General features: G+C 39.4%; 2 protein-coding genes across 2 annotated transcripts in view; both read right to left on the bottom strand.

The window, feature by feature from the left end:
* Nucleotides 1-3032: 3032 nt before the first annotated feature.
* Nucleotides 3033-7416, bottom strand: LOC134649474 (uncharacterized). The gene is made up of 2 exons (XM_063504229.1): nt 4933-7416; nt 3033-3236 (listed from the first exon to the last, which is right to left on the bottom strand). Exons 1-2 carry the CDS (start codon nt 7399-7401, stop codon nt 3138-3140), a joined length of 2568 nt encoding a protein of 855 aa, XP_063360299.1. The 5' UTR covers nt 7402-7416; the 3' UTR covers nt 3033-3137.
* Nucleotides 7417-16957: 9541 nt separating this feature from the next.
* LOC134649530 (A disintegrin and metalloproteinase with thrombospondin motifs 1-like) overlaps nt 16958-19636 on the bottom strand; it is a 75091-nt gene continuing 72412 nt past the window's right edge. Inside the window, exons 15-17 of the mRNA XM_063504295.1 lie at nt 18446-18550; nt 17600-17732; nt 16958-17243 (exon numbers count right to left, since the gene is read on the bottom strand). Of these exons, the coding sequence (XP_063360365.1) occupies nt 16965-17243; nt 17600-17732; nt 18446-18550 (517 nt within the window). The 3' untranslated portion in view covers nt 16958-16964. The remainder of the gene's footprint in view (nt 17244-17599; nt 17733-18445; nt 18551-19636) is intronic.

Here is a 19636-nt window from a genome sequence, read left to right as displayed (position 1 = left end):
ACCATGTAGTTCGAATAGTTGCTTATAACGCATACTTTTGATTGAAGTAACGGTGTTTCCACTTTCTTGGGTATGTTAGGTATTTTATGGGCACGGGCACGCAGCTTTTCCGACGAGGTCGTAGTTTTTTTAGTATAGTTTTCTATATTCTTTGAGTGATGGAGTTCTTGTAGCAGTAATTCGACCTGTGAAATTAATTGTGTTATTTTCTCCTCAAATAATAGCATGTCTTCCTCAAGACTCTGGACTAGTCTGTTTAGCGGCTGCAGCTCCGTTGTACATTCTTGATTTATGCAGCCTTTGGCGTCGCTTGTCGGAGACGGGGTCGATGCGGGAGTCGATGGGGAGAGAATATTATCTTTTCCAAAGTGTAGGGAGTGTCTCTTCTTTTTTCCTGGTCGAAGCGGTGAGAGGGAGTTTGATGAGTGGCATAATCGTTTTAAGGTACCTACTTCCCTTTGCAGTTTTTCAATCATTCTTTTTAGGCCATTGTTTTCTATACTGACTTCTTCGAGTTGATTTTGTGTAGTAGCGAGTTCAGTAGTGAGCCGTTGAATTTCTTCGTTCATTTCAATCACTGTTAACACATTATTTACAGTGTAGTCTGTGCTCTTTGAGAATTGCTCGTGTAATGTATTAGGATTTTTAAGTGAATTTTGTTCGGTACTTATTTGCGAGTCTGAAAGGGTTTCTGTGTTTGATTGTGACCCTTCTCCAGGAGGATCTTGAGTTGATATTTCGAGCTCACTTTGATCGGTTGGTGGTAACTCAGTGTTATTAATCGGTGTAGTTTCAGTTTCAGGAGTAGAGTTAACAGGGAGTTCAGTATCTTGCAATTTTGAAGTATCCGGGGTTTGTAATTGCTCAAAGTCCTCTGACGGTTTTGTTATTAGAGGTGCGCTCTTATCATGTATATTTTGATCAGTATAAGCAGGCTCCTGTGTCGTCTGTTTAGTTTTGATGCCCTTTCTCAGAGTGACATATGATGGCGCTGGGGTCGCCCTAACAGACTTACTAGGAGATTTACTGTTTTGAATGCAAGATTTGCACTTCCATTTTTCTCTTTTTTGGGGTTCTAATATTGCATATAACTTTCCAGAGTAACCTGCACAGTCGAAATGGAGTGTTAATTTACATTCTGAACACAATGCTGATTTTCTTGGTTCAGCTGGAAGCTGGCATTTAGAGCACGTCGGTAATGTTTTGTTATTGTTGTGTTTTGTTGCGGATTTATTTATTGTTGCCATCGTTAGTTGTTTCTCTTGTGCGCTAACTGTAGGTGAATCTTTTATATTTTTAGATCCAGTAGGTGCATTTGAAATAAAGAAGGTAACAAGAGCACTAAAAAACACAAAAAGTTCTGGTTACGACAATATACCTATAAAAATAATTAAAGCAACACTAGAATATATAGCTGATCCACTTGCTCATGTGATTAATCTGATTTTGCAAACAGGGATTTTTCCAGATTATTTAAAGAAATCTATTATTAAACCACTATATAAAAAAGGTAAAAGAGATGAAATATCGAATTATCGTCCCATTGCACTATTGCCGAGTTTCTCCAAAATAGTTGAGAGGTGTATATACAATAGAATTATGAAGTTTTTTTGACCTAAATAACATCATAGATTCTAACCAATTCGGTTTTCAAAAGGGCAAATCGACATCTCTTGCTATATTCAAGCTCTTTAAACACATATGGGATGAAATTAACGAAAAAAAACCGTGTGCAGCACTATTTTTAGATAGGTCGCAGGCGTTTGATTGCGTAGTTCCTGAAATATTATTATCGCAACTTAGTAACATAGGTATACGAGGAAACGCACTCAAACTATTAGAAAACGATTTAAAAGGTAGACAGCAGGCTTACTGTACTTGAAAGCTATAATATGAGGAATAAGACAATAGAACAAACACAATCTGAATTTCAACCCATTAAGGTTGGAGTTCCTCAGGGGAGTATTCTCGGACCTCTACTATTCCTAGTTTATGTAAATGAGCTGCCAAAAATCATTAACGAAAAATGTGTTATGTTTGCTGACGATGCAACCATATTATTCTCAGATGAACATTTAGATTCTAACTTTCAGACAAAAATTAATAATACTTTAAAAACAGTTGTAGATTGGCTAAATTCTTTAAACTTAAAAGAACTTATGAACATTTACATAAAACTAAAACTATGCAATTCAGGAATTATAAGACAAATCCGATAGCGCTAAACGTAGAACACGGAGGCACTATTGTACAAAATATAGATAGTGCCAACTTCTTAGGCGTAACTGTAGACTCACACCTAAACTGGAAATCTCATATTGAAAAATTGAATAAAAGAATATCGAGCCAGTGTTATGCTCTTTCCGTTTTATCTAGTACTTGCTCAGAAGACATAGTAAAAAAAGCCTATTATGGAAAAGTTTACGCTCTTTTAAATTATGGTGTTATTTATTGGGGAAATTCTGTCAATGTTAAAACAACTTTTAAGCTACAGAAGAAATGTATACGCGTTATATACCGCCTCTATAACAGGGAATCCCTCAGAAATATTTTCAAGGATAAAAAATCCTTACCTTAACTGGCCTCTACATCCTTGAGCTGTGTTCGTTTGTGTCGTTCAATAAACATTATTTTAACTTCTGGTCAGCACGGCGTGATAATTTACGCCCTCAATATCAGTACAATATATTGCTCCCGAGGGTTAATAACGCAACTTACTCCAATAGTACCTTTATCTCGGCCATCAAAGTTTTCAACCATTTGCCCAATAGTCGGACAGTCATTTAAACGACAGCTAAAGCAGTGGTTAATAGGTCATGTTTTTTATGATTTGAAAGAGTATTTTTTATTTAAAACAGTATAATTGTTTGGGAGGTTAGCGATTTTAGGTAGTCTCAGGAGCAGCAGACGGGGCTCTTCAATGACTTCTTCTTATTTTGATTTTAAGAATTGTTTTATTTTTAAATTAAATTAAATGAAACATTACAAATAGAATGTATGGCGACTTATATAAAAAATTGGCAAAAATCGCGAGAGCGGCTTGTGTGCCTTGCCGTGTAAGATGGTAAAGTGGTAGAGGCTGTCGCCGCGCCCCCGCGCGGCCGTGCTTGGAACTCCGCCTCTTCTTGGGATGCCCGCTAGATGGCGTCATGCTCGCGAACATGCCCCCGGCCTTGAAAGCACCCGCTTTCAATGTGGTTGTGGTGATGTAGATGGGGCTGGCGCAGCTTCACTCTCTGCCGGCATCAAGAGAGGGCAAAGCTTGGTGAAAGCCCTGCGTATGACCCCGCTCGCTGTTTTTATGTCAGCGACGCGGGAAACTCCGTCGTGGCCTGTGAACAGAGCTACCACCCTTCCCAAACGCCATCTGAGGGGTGGTAGATTATCTTCTTTGACCAGAACTAAGGAGTTGTGAACGATATCCTGGCCGTGCGTCTGCCACTTCGTTCTGGTCTGCAGCTCAGAAATATATTGTTTCGACCACCGCTGCCAAAAGTGTTGTCGCATTTTCTCCAGCATCTCGTAGCGTGGGAGCCGGCCCGTCTCTGCCGTCAAGTCCTTGCAGGGCGGCGCTGTCAGCGGTCGGCCAATAAGGAAATGAGCTGGAGTTAATGCGGAAAGGTCGTTTGGGTCTGTGGAAAGAGGATGCATGGGTCTGGAATTTAGGAGGGCTTCGGACTGTGCCAAAACCGTGCTAAATTCCTCAAAAGTTAAATTCGCGTTGCCAACAACGCGCTTCAAGTGATATTTGCAAGACTGTACAGCTCTCTCACACAAACCTGACATATGTGGAGCGTAAGGGGGGTTAAAATGCAAATTAATGTTATCATTAGCGGCACACTCAATGATATTACTCGCGTTATCTTGTAGGAACGACGAAAGTTCTTTCATTGCCCCTACAAAGCAACGGCCATTGTCCGAATATATGACGTTAGGCTTACCACGGCGCGAAATAAAGCGTTTAAGTGCGAGTAGGTATCCTTCAGTACTAAGACTTGTGACCAAATCTAGATAAACCGCGCGCGTCGTGAAGCAAACTATCAGACAGATGTATGCCTTTTGAGGCTTAGCTCCCCTACCCCTACGGTTAAGTACATATACTGGCCCCGCGTAGTCTACCCCGCAGCTCATAAAGGCGAACCCGGGTTCCAAACGTAGTGAAGGTAAGTTACCCATAATAGGTGCAAAGGTTTTCGCCTTCATGCGGATGCAGGTTACACAGGTGCGTACCACTCGCTTGGCTAAATTAGTGCCTCCGAGAGGCCACCAGCAGTCTTTGATAGTAGCAAGCAGGAGACTAGGAGGCGCATGCAGTAATCGTATGTGTTCACTCTGAAACAAAAGCTGTGTGAAACGATGTTTCGAACAAAGCAAAATCGGATGTTTTTTGTCGTATGAAAAACTAGTCGCATTACTAATACGACCACCGACCCTTATCATTTTATCTGTGTCTAGGAAGACATTTAATTTATTAATCCCGCGCGTGTGTTTAACAGGTAAGTTATTTATCATCTTATCATATTCAACAGGAAAAGATTTCATTTGCGAAAGACGCGCCAGATGTTGCATCGATGCATTCAATTCGTCAACAGTCAGCGGGCCAGTTTTACGATTTGTCTTGTTTTTAATGCGTGTGTTGTTTATGAATCGTAAAACATAAGCACCCGCGCGCCGTAAGCGGTTAAAAGACGAAAACCTGTCGAATTCGAATACATCGGTGTTAATTTGGCTTGTCATACTAATTGTGTTTGTTTTTATTTCAGGTAAATCGGCCGGTATTATTTCGGAAGTGCGCGATAAAGTACTAGGTAACCAGTCAGATTCTGGTTCATGCAAGAAAGGCGGTCCATTGAACCAGAACGAATTATTGATAAGCGCGTCAAGTTCAAGGCCGCGGCTAACTAAGTCAGCTGCGTTATTCTTGCTACTTACATGTAACCACTGCGCGCTCCCGGTTAACTCGTTTATCTCCGACACTCTGTTTTGAACAAATGTTTTAAGGGTGTGGGGTGACATTCGGACCCACCCAAGAACGATTGTGCTATCACACCAAAAATACACAGAATCGAACTTCACTTTAAGTGATTTGATTACTTTTGAGTACAACCTAGCAGCTAACAGCGCGCCTAGCAACTCAAGTTTCGCGATACTGACGGATTTCAAAGGAGCGACCTTACTCTTCGAACACAACAGATGCACTGTAATGACCTCGTTATTATCTCCCGAAAGCGTACGCACATATGCACAGGCCCCATAGGCCGCTTGACTAGCATCACAAAAAAAGTGCAACTGTGTGCAATGCGCAGACGCATTCATTACATAACGAGGAATGCGGAGGCTATGTATGTGTTGTGTATGTGTGAGTATGTATCTACGCCAGGCTGATGCGACATCCTCAGGTACTTCCGAGTCCCAATCTAAGCGGCAAAGCCATAGTTTTTGCAGTAATATTTTGGCAATAATTATGGCCGGCGAAAGTAGCCCGAGAGGGTCATACATTTGTGAAATTACGGATAATATTTTGCGCTTTGTTATCGGTTCGTTATTATCCTGTTGTATTTTTGCCGTGTAATGAAATTCGTCAGTGTTGTTAGTCCATCCTAAGCCGAGTGTTTTACTTTGACAGTTATCGCCTAAACACAATTCGCGTGATGTGATTTTTGACGAGGAAAATTGCGAAACGTCAAAGTTAAATACCCATTTTCGGAGTGGGAAACAACCTGACTGCAGTACGTCGGTGACCTTTTCACAGATATCAATTAAAGCGTATTTATCATTATTTCCTGTAATTAGGTCATCCACGTAACAGTCTTCTAATATGGTGCGAGAGACCTCTTCGTCAGCACATTCCTTTGCCAGCTGATTGAGACAGCGGATGGCCAAGAAGGCCCCAGAAGAGGTACCGAAAGTTACCGTATTAAGTTGGTAAACATTTAGCGGCTGCGAAGGGTTCTCTCGCCACAAAATTAGTTGAAGGTTCCGTTGGTCGGGTTGAATAAGGACTTGCCTGTACATTTTTGCCACGTCTGCGCACGCGACGTATCTGTGCTCACGAAAACGTAACAATATTGAAAAAATATCGTTTTGTATGGTCGGCCCGACTAACTGCAAATCGTTCAGGGATTTCCCTGAACTAGTGGGCATTGATCCATTGAAAACGACCCTTAAGCGTGTAGTGAGACTGTCCTTTAATACAGCGTGGTGTACAAGAAAGCAGTAAGGCTTTGTGTATGTGTGTATAAGTGACATGTGCCCTAGCTCAATGTACTCACGCATAAAATCGCAGTACATCTTTTTGTAGTCCGGGAGCCGCTCGAGTTTGCGTTCTAATGATAAGAACCTACTCCTAGCTACATCGTAGGTATCGCCGAGCGCATCAGCTGATTCCTTTAGGGGTAAACGTACTAAAAAACGACCATCTTTATCGCGTTGCGTAGTCGAAGCGAACAGCTGTTCACAGGCGCGTTCGTCGTCAGTCAGTCCGTCTCCTATCTTAGGCACCTCCTCGAGCTCCCAAAACTGTCTTAATTGTGTGTCTAAAGTTTGCGTGAAATGACAAGTAGTCTTATTTGTTTTAATGCGTTTATTATTGATCGGACCCACGACGATCCAACCAAATTTAGTATCTTGTAAATAAGGCCCTTCTGCGAGAGGAAATCGATCCTTATTTAACAAGCCCCAGAAATAATCACCGCCTAACAATATATCAATATCTGACGATTTGAAATAGTTAGGGTCCGAGAGTTGAATATTATCTGGAATGCGAATGGAATGCGCGCTTATTGCTGCTGACGGCAGCGGTTCCGTTAAGACTGGGAGTACCATGCAATTGATGCGTGCATGGTAGTCACCTTTAATAGACTGTATGTTAAGCTGACACGAGTGTGTGGTTTGCGTGACTTGTTTACTTAACCCTGAAATATTGTAAGTGGACTGTACCAAAGGCGTATTTAATTTATCTATGAAAGATTGCGTGACATAACTGTGTTCTGAGCCATTATCGAGAAAAACTCTAGCCCTATGTAATTTATTGTTGCTATCGGCAACATCTGCTATTACAGTAGATAACAAAACCGGTGTTAACGGCCGTGAGAGTGTGTGCGAATTAAGTGTAACAGTGTGATGAGTCGAGGTGGCGGGGACGGCGCTCGCCGGTGGCTTGTTGTTTACACTGCCAGCCGAAGCTGATGCACCGTCACTGTCACTACTCAGGCTATGAATCAAGCTATTATGTTTCTTCTGGCAGATCCTACACGGGCCAAAAAAGCAATTGTTAACTGTGTGACCAACGCGAAGACAATTGTGACATAGTTTCTTATCCTCAATCAATTTAACTCTGTCGGGAACAGTTAAATCTAGGAAACTATTACACGAATAAAGCGGATGATTAGCGTTGCACATTTGACAATTGCGAGGCGAAGTGCGTTTGAAACTAGTTTTTTTTGTGTGTGACTGTGAAACCGTGGAGCTAGAAGCATAACTATGCGTTGCGTGTACATTGTGTGATTGCGACTGATTTGATGACTTTTTGTAGTCATGCGAATTTGAGTGCGTATTTTTGGAATGATTTGCCGCAATAGATTCCAACATATCTGCACGGTTTTGTAAAAAAGTAATCAAATCAGTTAGCTTAATACGAGAGGTAGAATCCTGCCGATTAGAGTTGACTGAGCCCTTGTGTTCTTCCCACTCGCGCTCCGTAGCCGCGTCTAATTTTGTGACTATTAAATAGATGACTAACGTGTCCCAGGAGTCCGTAGGTTCTCCTAGGGTCTTCAGGGCACGAAGGGAACGTAACACAGAGTCAATCAGCTTTCTAATCTGTGTAGCCGATTCTTTGTTTATTGATTGCGTGTTGAAAAGTGACTTTACGTAATTGTGTGTTAGTAACCTATGATTATTGAAACGATTTTCGAGAAGCTCCCACGCGGTCGTATAGTTCTCTGCTGAAAATTCCAAGGACTTAATTACTTGCAAAGCGGTGCCGGTTAAGGCTGCGCGTAGGTAATGAAACTTTTGTATGGCACCCAGGTCCTTAGAATCGTGTATCAGAGAAGTATACGTGTCCCTAAAACCTAACCAATGCTCGTACGAACCGTCGAAGGTGGGGAGTGATATTGTAGGTAATTTAACCTTATAGCCTACGGAATCTGCGCTGGCAGGGGCAGCGGCGCTGCCGTTAGCAACAGCGGGACTGTTGCCAACGTCAGCTAATTCGGACGCTGCGGCCACTGTCTGATAATATTGCCCCTCGAACTCTTCGCGGTATTCTAAATGTTTAAGGAGATCACTCGACTCTGCTAACTCCTCGATTCTAGTTTGAACGACATCGAAATCTTGATAATAACTCGCGGCATTATTTATGCGTAATTGTAACTCGACTTTTTGTATATTCGTTAAATTAGCCTTATTAAGCGTAGCGACATATTTAGCGAACAACGTGAGTTTACCCTTGAGTGTGCCTCGTCTTTGCGTCAAGACACGCGGATCGTTTAAATCGACTGTTAAAGAAATTGGAGTCACTGATGCTTTAGGAGTAGCCATGGTGTGTGTGAGAGAATGTAAAGCACTTACAGTTTATTCCCGAAACTCGTTGTTGGCACGTAATGGCGGCCGTGCGCACCATGCGACACGTGCTCGACACTGGAAGGTTACAAAATAGACACGGTATTAGCACAATGCCGATTGAAGGGAAGAAGGTGAAGAATGGATGACCTGACCGTTTCTTGCTGATCCTGGCGCTGGTTGATAGCTTCCGGCTCGGAGGTCCAATGTTTGGGAGGTTAGCGATTTTAGGTAGTCTCAGGAGCAGCAGACGGGGCTCTTCAATGACTTCTTCTTATTTTGATTTTAAGAATTGTTTTATTTTTAAATTAAATTAAATGAAACATTACAAATAGAATGTATGGCGACTTATATAAAAAATTGGCAAAAATCGCGAGAGCGGCTTGTGTGCCTTGCCGTGTAAGATGGTAAAGTGGTAGAGGCTGTCGCCGCGCCCCCGCGCGGCCGTGCTTGGAACTCCGCCTCTTCTTGGGATGCCCGCTAGATGGCGTCATGCTCGCGAACAATAATTTTAGAGGACTTATATATTACAACTTTAAGTGATCTGATGTATATAATATTGTAATTATGTAAAATATTGTATACCCGGAAAGGGTAGCCGTTGTGACTATGTATCATTTTAACATCTTGTTTGACACGGTAAACAATAAACAAATTCTATTCTATTCTATTCTAAAATTAATCTCAATCAAAAGAGACTTAAAGGAACTGTCATAGGGAACATCATTCGACGCGACCGGTATAACATACCAACTTGTCCACGATTCCGATATTAATTAAATCGCTTACGTCAAAACAGTCAAAGTTAGCGCTAAAGTTGTGAAGATGGAGCCAGCGCCAATATGTATCGATTCGCAAAGCTAATGCTCACACAGCTCTGACCCTCGTCACGGGCAGACAGCAGGTACAGCCAGCATCAAAAGTAGCGGATCAAACAACGCCTCATAAGTATCTACCATACTGTAACAGCTTAACAAAAAGTGATGTCTTTAAATAGAACAATTAAGACTGTAAAATATATACTTCTGAACACGAATTTTAGAAATTTATCTATATTTTGGAAAAATTATCTGGGATGTCAGATGCTTTTTGGTTGTTTCATCCGCTACTAATATTGATGCTGACTGTACACCGAGGAGCTGCGACACAAATTGACACCTTAACACCTCTGTTAGTGACGATGGAGGTGTTTACCTTTCTACAAGTATCAAGTTAGGAAAAAACTTGTTACTAATTTTTATGACAACGGTCACTGTCATTATGGCGTAATAGCGTTATTGTCAATAATATTGAAACAAAAGTTATTATCTACTATTCTACTTGTTATATATGATAAGCACGCTACGTGCTACGACTTGTTCCTTTGTAGCACTACTACGACATTTTTTGTTCGTAGGCGCTTTTCCTTAAAAAGGCGTTGATTTTTTTAATGTAATTGGTTACATTTTTATTCTTCAAATAAATTCTCAGTCAATTTCTTTTCAGACAATTCGTAGAACAAGTGCAGTTTTTTTTTAATTTACTACTTTATTAATAAAGAGCCTGTATCCCAGATACCAGTTTCCCTCGGGCTTAGAACCAACGGAAACAGAACGCGATTTATGCACAATGCGAGCAGATAACTAGCTGTATCGGAGCAGAGACAATGGACTCCGAATGACTATGGGCTCATTTAGACGGCGTGCGAATGCGAACTCGTATACGATTTAAGTTACACTGCGAACCATTGAGGTGACAGCAATTCAGCCAACCGATCAAATGACGCAATGTAATGAAACTCGCATGCGAGTTCTCGCACCGTCTAAATGAGCCCTATTCAAGGCTCTTGTTCACTGGTCGGTGGTTCAGTCAATAAAGGTATGTCTACAATAGTGCGCTTTCATGTTCAATTTGCATCTTCCTCAAACGCTATATGGCTTGCAATAATGCATGCGCTTGACGCAAGAAGATGTGAAAGTTTAATATGTATGGTGGATATTCAACATTGTCACGTTGTATGGATCGGTTTGTCAAAATGATTTTATGGCTTGTGATTGTGTGATATATTTATAATTTTTTGTTGTATTTATGAGCCTCCATACATCCCTCTCCATGCCACTCCTTTTATTTTAAGAGAGGGTTTTCCTTATAGTATCTACGCTATTGAGTAGTGTTTGTCCTAGCGATATTTATTGGGGAGCAACGGAACTAGGACAAAATACGCCCAATATTTACCTACCTTAAATACATAGTTACATTTCGTGATAACATGATAATAAATATTACTTACTCAATTATATAATTATCGTACTTATTCGTAATTTCTTGTGCTACATAATTGGAGATACAGTTGCTCCTAAATCTCCTAATATTATATTAATTACATTGACTAATTATAATTGAATAACTTTATTCAATTAGGTATGACAAGTCAACTTTCGTCGTCATATAAACAACCACGTTACACAAAATTATTTCGTGACTTTTAGAGCTCTCTATAGATTTTTTTCTGAGTCGAAATAGAAAATTGATTTTAAAATCCATGAGAAACTATGAGCGGTTGTCAATTAGGCAATATGTTTACTACTAATGTTTTGTTATGAATGGGCAAATTGAACAAAAAATTAGGAATAGAATTAACAGACTTAGAACTGGGATTTATTTTATCTTGGGTATATAGTTAACGATACACGTGGTTAACTACCATAGTCAACTTGTAGCTGGGTACTAACGACGTTTACGTTAAAGATAAGGCCTACAGGGCGGGCCGAATCGATCAGTTGGTATATGAGTAATTAGGTATACCTATCGCAGCCAGTCTTGTCGTACATAATAGATGGCAACAGACCTTAGTAATCGACCAACCCGCCGCACTGAATAAACGTTCTTCAAATGTAAACGCGTGAAAGAATATTTGGGTGATATAGATTTTCAGCTGTCGCACATACCTAGTAGCAAGGCTAAAGTTTTTTTTGTCAGATTTCGATACAAGTTAGTAGATAGATAGAGTTACCTATTTTGTACATAAAAAGAGCAATTTCACCGTATGTCCTTAAAAAATCTTCCACTGAGTTACGAAAACGTATGGATTAAACGTATAGTTACGAATAGGCAACTCAATGGATAATTACATACTTTGTTTTGTCCTCTTCAAACCAGACAAACTTTATTCATATATAACAAAAAAAATTGACAACGATATAAAATTTGGCCCAGTCAAACTTCTAAGCGCTTGTAGGTACTTCTAGGGCTGCTAATCAAAACCTCAGGTGTGGCCAGTTTTCTTGGTCCAAGCTCAAAATTAATGACCTAACCTATAGTATTTCGATCGTTTGAACAGTAAGATTATTTAAAGCCGAAGCTCCTTTTATAAGCTCTGTTACAATAAACTGTCAATTGAAAAATTCTTTATGCCTATGGCTCATAAATCCCCTTTAGATAGATACAAAATACAAAATCGTTTATTTGTCCAACATAGGTATGAATAGTCCCTACATATTTAAGTACAGATCTTATAATATTACTGTTGTATCACTATGTTGTGCCGTGAGGCGTACAATTTTTTGTCATTAATGGACTGTGACTATATACGTGCTGTGGTGCACAGTTACCATTCATTATAGTCTAGATGTTCGTTGGGGTTTGAGAAGAAGCGATTCTTATTCGTTTACATGATAGATAACATGTAAAGGGTGTCCCAAAAAGGACGCAAGATTTAAAATTAATGAAAAACACTTTTTTTTCGTTATAATATATTTGTATATAAAATCTTGAAATACATAAAATAGGGTTATTTGTGGAATAATACGTCAGGCAAATGTCCTCCTAGGCTTTGCTGGCACATACGCACTCTTTTGTCAAAATTTTCTATGACCATTTTGCATAGATGCGGCTGAACATTCCAAGGACTGCATTTTTCTCAAAGCAGTGCTATATAATTTGTATAAAATTGTTTAACAAGTTACCGCCGGAAATTCAACGACTACCTTTTAACAGCTTTCGAAAAAGTGTAGCAGAATTGTTGCGAAAAAAACAGTATTATAATGTAGGGACGTTTCTTTTAGACAACATAAACGAAGTAAATCTAATAAAAAATTGACATCAAGTTATTGTTTCTGGTCATTAATAAATTATTATTTATATTTTGACATTATATTTCGATTTTATTCTTCATTTTATTTTACTTTTTAGTTCTGGTTGTTGTTTTAGCTATAATTTTTTTATTTAATAAAATAATGTAGATTTAGGCTAGCTTGTAAGATTTGCATGCTGTGCATGGACGGCTAAAAGGACGGACTTAAATATAATGTACCAAGTTTTCTTTTGTAACTCCTTTTTTTGCAAATAAAATATTATGAATTATGAATTATGAATTTCTCCAATGCAGCATCGAATTTCCTCTTTTAAAGCATGAGTGGTTGTGGGCTTACTTTAAATAACCCCATAAAAAGAAATCGCAAGATCTAGGGCGCCAATTCTGATCACCGAATCGAGAGATCACACGACTAGGAAATGTTTCATGCAGTAATTGCATCGTTTCTCTAGCTGTGTGGCAAGTGGCCCCGTCTCTCGATATCCTCTAATTCGGCTAGAAAAAAACGTCATTGAAAAACTGACCTCATTTTGAAAAAAAAATATGGCCCAATAATGCCTCCAGCCCAAAATCCGCACCAAACAGTGACCCGTTCCACAAATAACCCTATTTTATGTATTTCAAGATTTTATATACAAATATATTATAACGAAAAAAAAAAGTGTTTTTCATCAATTTCAAATCTTGCGTCCTTTTTGGGACACCCTTTATGATCGATGCCGTTATGTGTGCGGCAAGTATTTTTATTGAAATAAAAGCTACGTCGCAGCTGATACCGTACCGGTAATTGCGTATATTTTATTGGTTTATATCGAACACTGAATGTCGTGAATGTGGAGGATGGTAAATGAGAAAAGTGTACCTACGTTTCCTTAGCTACTTTCATATGAAAGATAGGAACCGATCTCCGAGTAGACCGTTTGCTAAAAGGAATGATCAAGTCATTCCTCTTCCTAGTCTTTACAAATACCAGGGTCGCTTTATGTAAAAGGCTGTAACGTTTTATTGATACCGAACAACCTTATCATTTAGAAAGAGACTCCAACACGATAAGACGCGAATCAGGTTCTTCTTAGACAATGACAAACGGGCCACGATCTTCAATACCCATTGGGGTAGTGATCGATGGGAATGGAAGTGCCTATGCTTCTTGCGAAAACTAGTTCTTAAAGAATAGTAGCTAAAGTAAGTTTTTGGCATTTATGAAAAATGTTTTAACTAAATACAAGTTTTTACCGTAACAAATAAGTATAAAAGCAATGTTTTCCAGTGTAAAAGTAGGAGGTATTTATGTGAAGTATCACGAAAACCGGCACTTATGGACTATTTAATTTAATTTATTTATTTCCAAATATGCAAGTTTACAGTACTAAACCAAAGCATTTACATACTATATAAATCATAATACTAAATTACATTATATTCAAACATGCATGTCAAACTATAATTTATATCTTATTTCTAAAATATTTACAGTCATATATATTTTTAAATTACATTATAAACAATTCAATTCACTATAAACAATTCTCGAGTGCCAAATATACATCAAATTAATTTAATACCATCATAATAATTGAATACATAAATTACTTATGTCAAATTAAAAATTAATTGCCTACTTATGTTGCTCTACAATTGCCAAGACACAGCTTAACACGTCTGACGAAAACACCTACGCTATCGTGGAATATATCTACCTCAGCAACCTGTGCATACAAATTGTTGAGCAGCAGAAGCGCTCTGCGCGTAGGAGCATTATCACCCCGTCGAGTGCGCGCAACGCTCCGCGCGAACGGGTGCGGGCGTCGCCGCGGCTCCACCGCAGCGCCACCTCCGCGCCTCAGAATGGGGACGTGCAGTCCCATCTGCCCTAACACACTCGGATTGTCAACTCTATAATTCAGAAGCTGATAGTAGTGTACTATGAGCAACAACTTCCTTCTAAATTCCAGAGTGTCCAATCCCACCATAGCTGAGACAAATAGTGACGGATACATACTATATGTATCCCTATGGATAATATCCATATTTACGTCTGTATATAAACCTAGCAAATTACAATACCTATACAAGGAAGCCTAATTTTTATTCTAAGTATGTGATTTTTATATAGGGTTCATAAATCAAACCTTTGTCGTAATTGTTCTATTAGTTTAAAATGCTAAACGAATTTTCTCTAGAAGGAAATATTGTTGTAAAAATATCGTAATAACCATACCTTTAATGAAGCCCAGATCAATATCTTTTCGTGAATGCGTTTCACATTTATTTCAAGTATCACAACCAAAAGTGGATTCATTAATTCTCGATTCAGAGACTGTGAGTGCGTTTATTTAAGGAAAAGTAAGATTCAGCAATAACCTCATCTGCTATTATACGGGAAAATACGGGTAATACATGGCTATTAGGTTTACGTCTCTTCTGTGTACATACCTATAAAAATAATTACTTGTCTACAGTCTACACACAAGCTATTCGACTCGTATTACAACAACACAACACGAAAACACAAAAAGTTGTCACTCACTTTGTTTTTAATCTTTTGACCTATAAAAATATACCTTCAATCATAGAATAGAGCAGGGTTAGCTGAGCGAACATCATAAAGAATTCAGGCTAATCCGTACACGGCTCAGTTGTTTTTTGTGTTGAGGTAAGGCAGCCATTTTTTGGCATTAGGAAGCTGACCGAAACACAAGGTTCTATTGGATGCGGCACAACCAAATATTGCTAAGATATGGATTTGTTATACCTACAAATACCTAGTATTCCTACCTATCTTTACATTAATTTAATGAAGAGAATGTTACCCCAGGATCGATTTTTCGAAGGTCGTAACCAAAGTTCAAATACCGCGGCCTGAATAAAATATTTCGTAAATATCTGTTAACATTTTCGAAGAATTTTTATAATATATGATTTCGCTCGCGCGCCCGGTTGGGAGTAGGTACCCATGGTTTTTGTGGAAAAACATATTTGTCTGTGGGACGGTGTCGGAGGATTTATTAGGGGAGAGCGTGGGCGAGGCTGTCCGGCACACTGTAGATAATTACGTAAGCTGATCCGTTACGCGTGGAGCCTATGCGACACATATAGCGTGCGACTGATGAGGGCAAAACAATACCAGACAAAATCATTATCAATGTTACTTCATATCAGTGCGCTGCACTTTTACACATTTGCAGTGGGGCGTTCGAACATGTGAACACAATTTTGACAGGTGTGTGTGTAGAGTTAGAAGAGATCAAATTTTCGCAGACGATATTTGGTTATACGAGTTTCCAGCTTATTGTCTCTCGTTCCGGGGTTAACATTAATTTGACTGGAATTTGCCTACCTTGCCTGCGGACGTCATGGGGGAAAGTTTAAATAGGTTTTGTCCAGCTGCGTTAGAAAGAAAAAAAAGTCAACTATTATTAGAAATAGCACGTTTATTATGGAAGTTATGGCACTTCGTTACGCTTATATGTATAACATAATTTTACACGCTTAAGAACTTACAAACAGCACAATACAACACTGAATACACATATTATTTACGAAGGTACATGAGTGGTTTCAAGCAGTAGATAAATTGATATTTTAATACATATATGTTTACCTACTGCTAGATATGGGAACATGTTTAGGTACCTATCCTACATTATTATACAACGTTCGTTATGGTTTCTCAGAAATTTAAATTATTTCATTTTCGAAATTCATATTCATCAAGGAGCAAATTGTGCGAACAAAATGTCTTCCAATAATTATAAAGGTAACCTTGGGTTTCGTCTTCTTCAAGTGGGAAAAGTTACCTATTAAACCTGGTTGTAGTAGATTCTGATAGAATAAATTATATTCTTCTGATTCTATGCCTCAGTAAATGCTCAATCAATATTAACTAATTATTTAGGATGTGACACCAAATCCTACTGACTAAAAAACTTAAAAAAGTAATTAAAATACATAATATCATATTGCTTGCTGACGTTCAAAACTTAAAAACTTGAGTTTTGCTGTGATTTATAAGCAAAAATATCGAAACTGTTAACAAATACAATGCATTGTACTGGTAGTTCCAAAACTGTTAAAGCTGCTTCCGCTATATTACATCAATATTATAGGTACCTATTCATATCCTAGGTACCATTGTTACAATATTTTATTAAGCATTTCTGCAAAGTCCAATTGTTTTGTCCAATGCAAAAAGTGTTAAGACTTAAGATAGTTTTGACTAGGTCTAGGTCAAATACTAGCAGGGACGATATTTTCGCAGTACCTATCGTAAAATTTATAGGCAGTCAAAAGTCTACTTACCTACCTATTTATTATTAAAGCTATCCTAGCCAACATCCCGGACGGTGCGGTCAGCAGCGGCGCAAGCGTTACAGCAATACTTCCTAAACTGAGGAAGAATGCAGTTCCTACGTAGCTGGTCAGTAGGGAACAACTCGCAGTACTTGAGGGCGTCGGCGGCGCAGGGCGCGGGGCGCGGTGCGGGGCAGCGGCGCAGGCGGCAGCGGCGGCGGCGCTCGCGCGGCCGTGCGCCGCACAAGAACTCGTGCTGGGCGGGGCACACCAGCGGCCGCCGCGATACGCCTCGACCGCACGTCGTCGAACACTGGGGAAGTAGTATTTTCATGTTGGTACACCATGACAATCCCATCTAGGCATCAAGTCAGATTACCTTTACCTAGGTAATTAAATATTAAAAGGACTGGAGCTCCGGAGGCCTAGAAATCAAGTTCTTTGATCATTTGATCAATAATGGACAGAACAATCTCCTCTCATTCCAATAATCTGGTGGATTTTGCGAAAATATCATGAAACTTGGTATGACCAAAGATATTCACTACCCTATATATTTTCGTTTCGGATATCTAGGATAATAAGTCATCCTTTTTCATCTCAATTGAGTGATTGAGATATATTGTAACAACTAAGTCTTAAAATAAAACTAAGCTAATAAAAAGTTACCGGCGTCCATGGCATCTCCTGCCAGTAGACGGGACAAGGCAAGCGGTTGCAAGGTTGCTGCTGCTCCGGCCTGGGCTCCGAGCACAGCGCCGGCGACACCATGGCTCTAATCAGATCCCTTTGGTATGTGGAGCTGCAAAAATGTGGACAAGTTTTAGTTATTGTGCCTTCGAATAATACAAAATGTAAATTACTTCGGATGATTTTTGCTTCTACACGAAAATCTAGTCGCTAGATTTCGTTATTTTTCAGTTGGTTGGTTTTAAATTAATTCAGTTGGTTGTAAAAAAAATTACGTACATAAAGACTTTATATTTTGGGCCGTTTTATGGCTCATTTTGACGATGGAAAAAGAGTAGTATTTCCAAGGCAGTAAAACGTGCTCTCAACACAGGCTAGCTGTTACGACTTGGTCACGCCTAAAGAGTACACTCTTAAGTAAGGAAATTACGTTTAGTAGCGTGGCAATGAAAGGAATACACTAGGCACTAGGCAGGCGTCGGTTTATACACTTCTGTCATCCCATATACCTATATCAGATCCAGGATCTGAGACGGATTTAAAGTTTGAAATGTATTTATAAAAATCTAGTGTCTTCTCACGGATGTAATTTAAGAGCGGTGGGTACATACTTACGTAATAGGCAAGGCACGTAGAAATAGAAACGCTGCCGCTCCTGCAGTTCAAACGTCGAGAAGAGTCACCGTTCGTCGCGCTGCAGTAATCGTGCCAAACAGCGGTCAGCTATTAAATATTTGAGAGTACATGGCGAATTAAAGCTACCGCTCCTGCAGTCAAAAATCACCGCACTCCAGTAAAATTATTAGCGTAAGTATATTAACGTACTTTAGAGTAACGGGCACGCAGAAGAGCTGGCGCTCCTGCAACCCGGAGTCTCCGCAAGTGGCGCTGCAGGACTCCCACTCGTCCGCCCTCCACTGGAATTCACATCTGCAACATAAAATTGGTTATTTTAATGGTTATTATCATCATGTACCTAGGTAGTTAACTAGGTAAATAGACGAAGTCAAACAAAACAATCTGTACGAAAAAAGTTTCTTATTGACTCGTGATTTTTACTAGAAGTACTAGAACCCAAACAGACACCGCAGACTCACACATCCAACACATCTCATCACATGTCATGACAGATCTAATGACATCGCAGTTATTTTTGGTATGCCTTCGTTGGAAGAAGTACTCGTACACTACAAACTACAACTAAACACATCTTAAGTTCGAATACCAACTGTACGTTATGCAAATTGTATTTGTATTGTAAATGTGCTCACAAAAGAGATATTTGTGTACTTTAGTTATCCTTTCAAAACACGGGTTTCTAAGGAAATTTACAGGTAAATCAGTGTTGAATAGGCGTGATAAGTTGCAAGTTCCGTGCAAACTTAAACAAACAGCAATCTAATTCCGGTAGTTAAATAACTCCCAGGGCTAAAATAGCACAACTACAAAGCGATGTCATCTCGTCTCGGACTCTCCAGCTTTGAGAGGGTTTAGAGGACTGTCGTTACATACCCTGAGTGCTATGTCTCAGACAAACTATACTGGGTCAACCAAATTTTGTCAGTAAATAGGAACAAAATAAACTATACCTACTCATCCTTTTCCTTTTCTTTAGGGTGCTAGTATTAGTGTTAGACAAAGATAGTATGATTCTCTCTGTCTATGTTTGAAATCAAACAGACCTTTGACACACTATAGGTAGTATAAGTGTGATCTTTGGTTACGCATCTCGAAATCAGTTACTGGCCGTTTACAAAAAAACCGATACCTCAACATTTCGATCCCGGTTTTTGACATTTTATTCCGTTTTCTCTCTTCATTCTAATTATTAGCCCGAAGGCTCGAATAATTAAGAATAAAGGCAAGTTTTTAAGAACGGTCATATATTTTACTTGGTAGTTTATGAGCGGCAGGGGTTCGGTAAGTCAATATAAGAACAGGTCTTGACTTAAAAGAACCGTAGCAAGCGCCTAGGCGCTAACGTCAGAATTGCCTCACTGACTTTATTAAATCCGC

This window comes from Cydia amplana, chromosome 7, assembly GCF_948474715.1.
Source record: "Cydia amplana chromosome 7, ilCydAmpl1.1, whole genome shotgun sequence".
In the NCBI taxonomy this organism is placed as follows: Eukaryota; Metazoa; Arthropoda; class Insecta; order Lepidoptera; family Tortricidae; genus Cydia; species Cydia amplana.
Note: the sequence above shows the minus strand (reverse complement) of the source record. Positions and strands in the feature narration are given on the sequence as shown.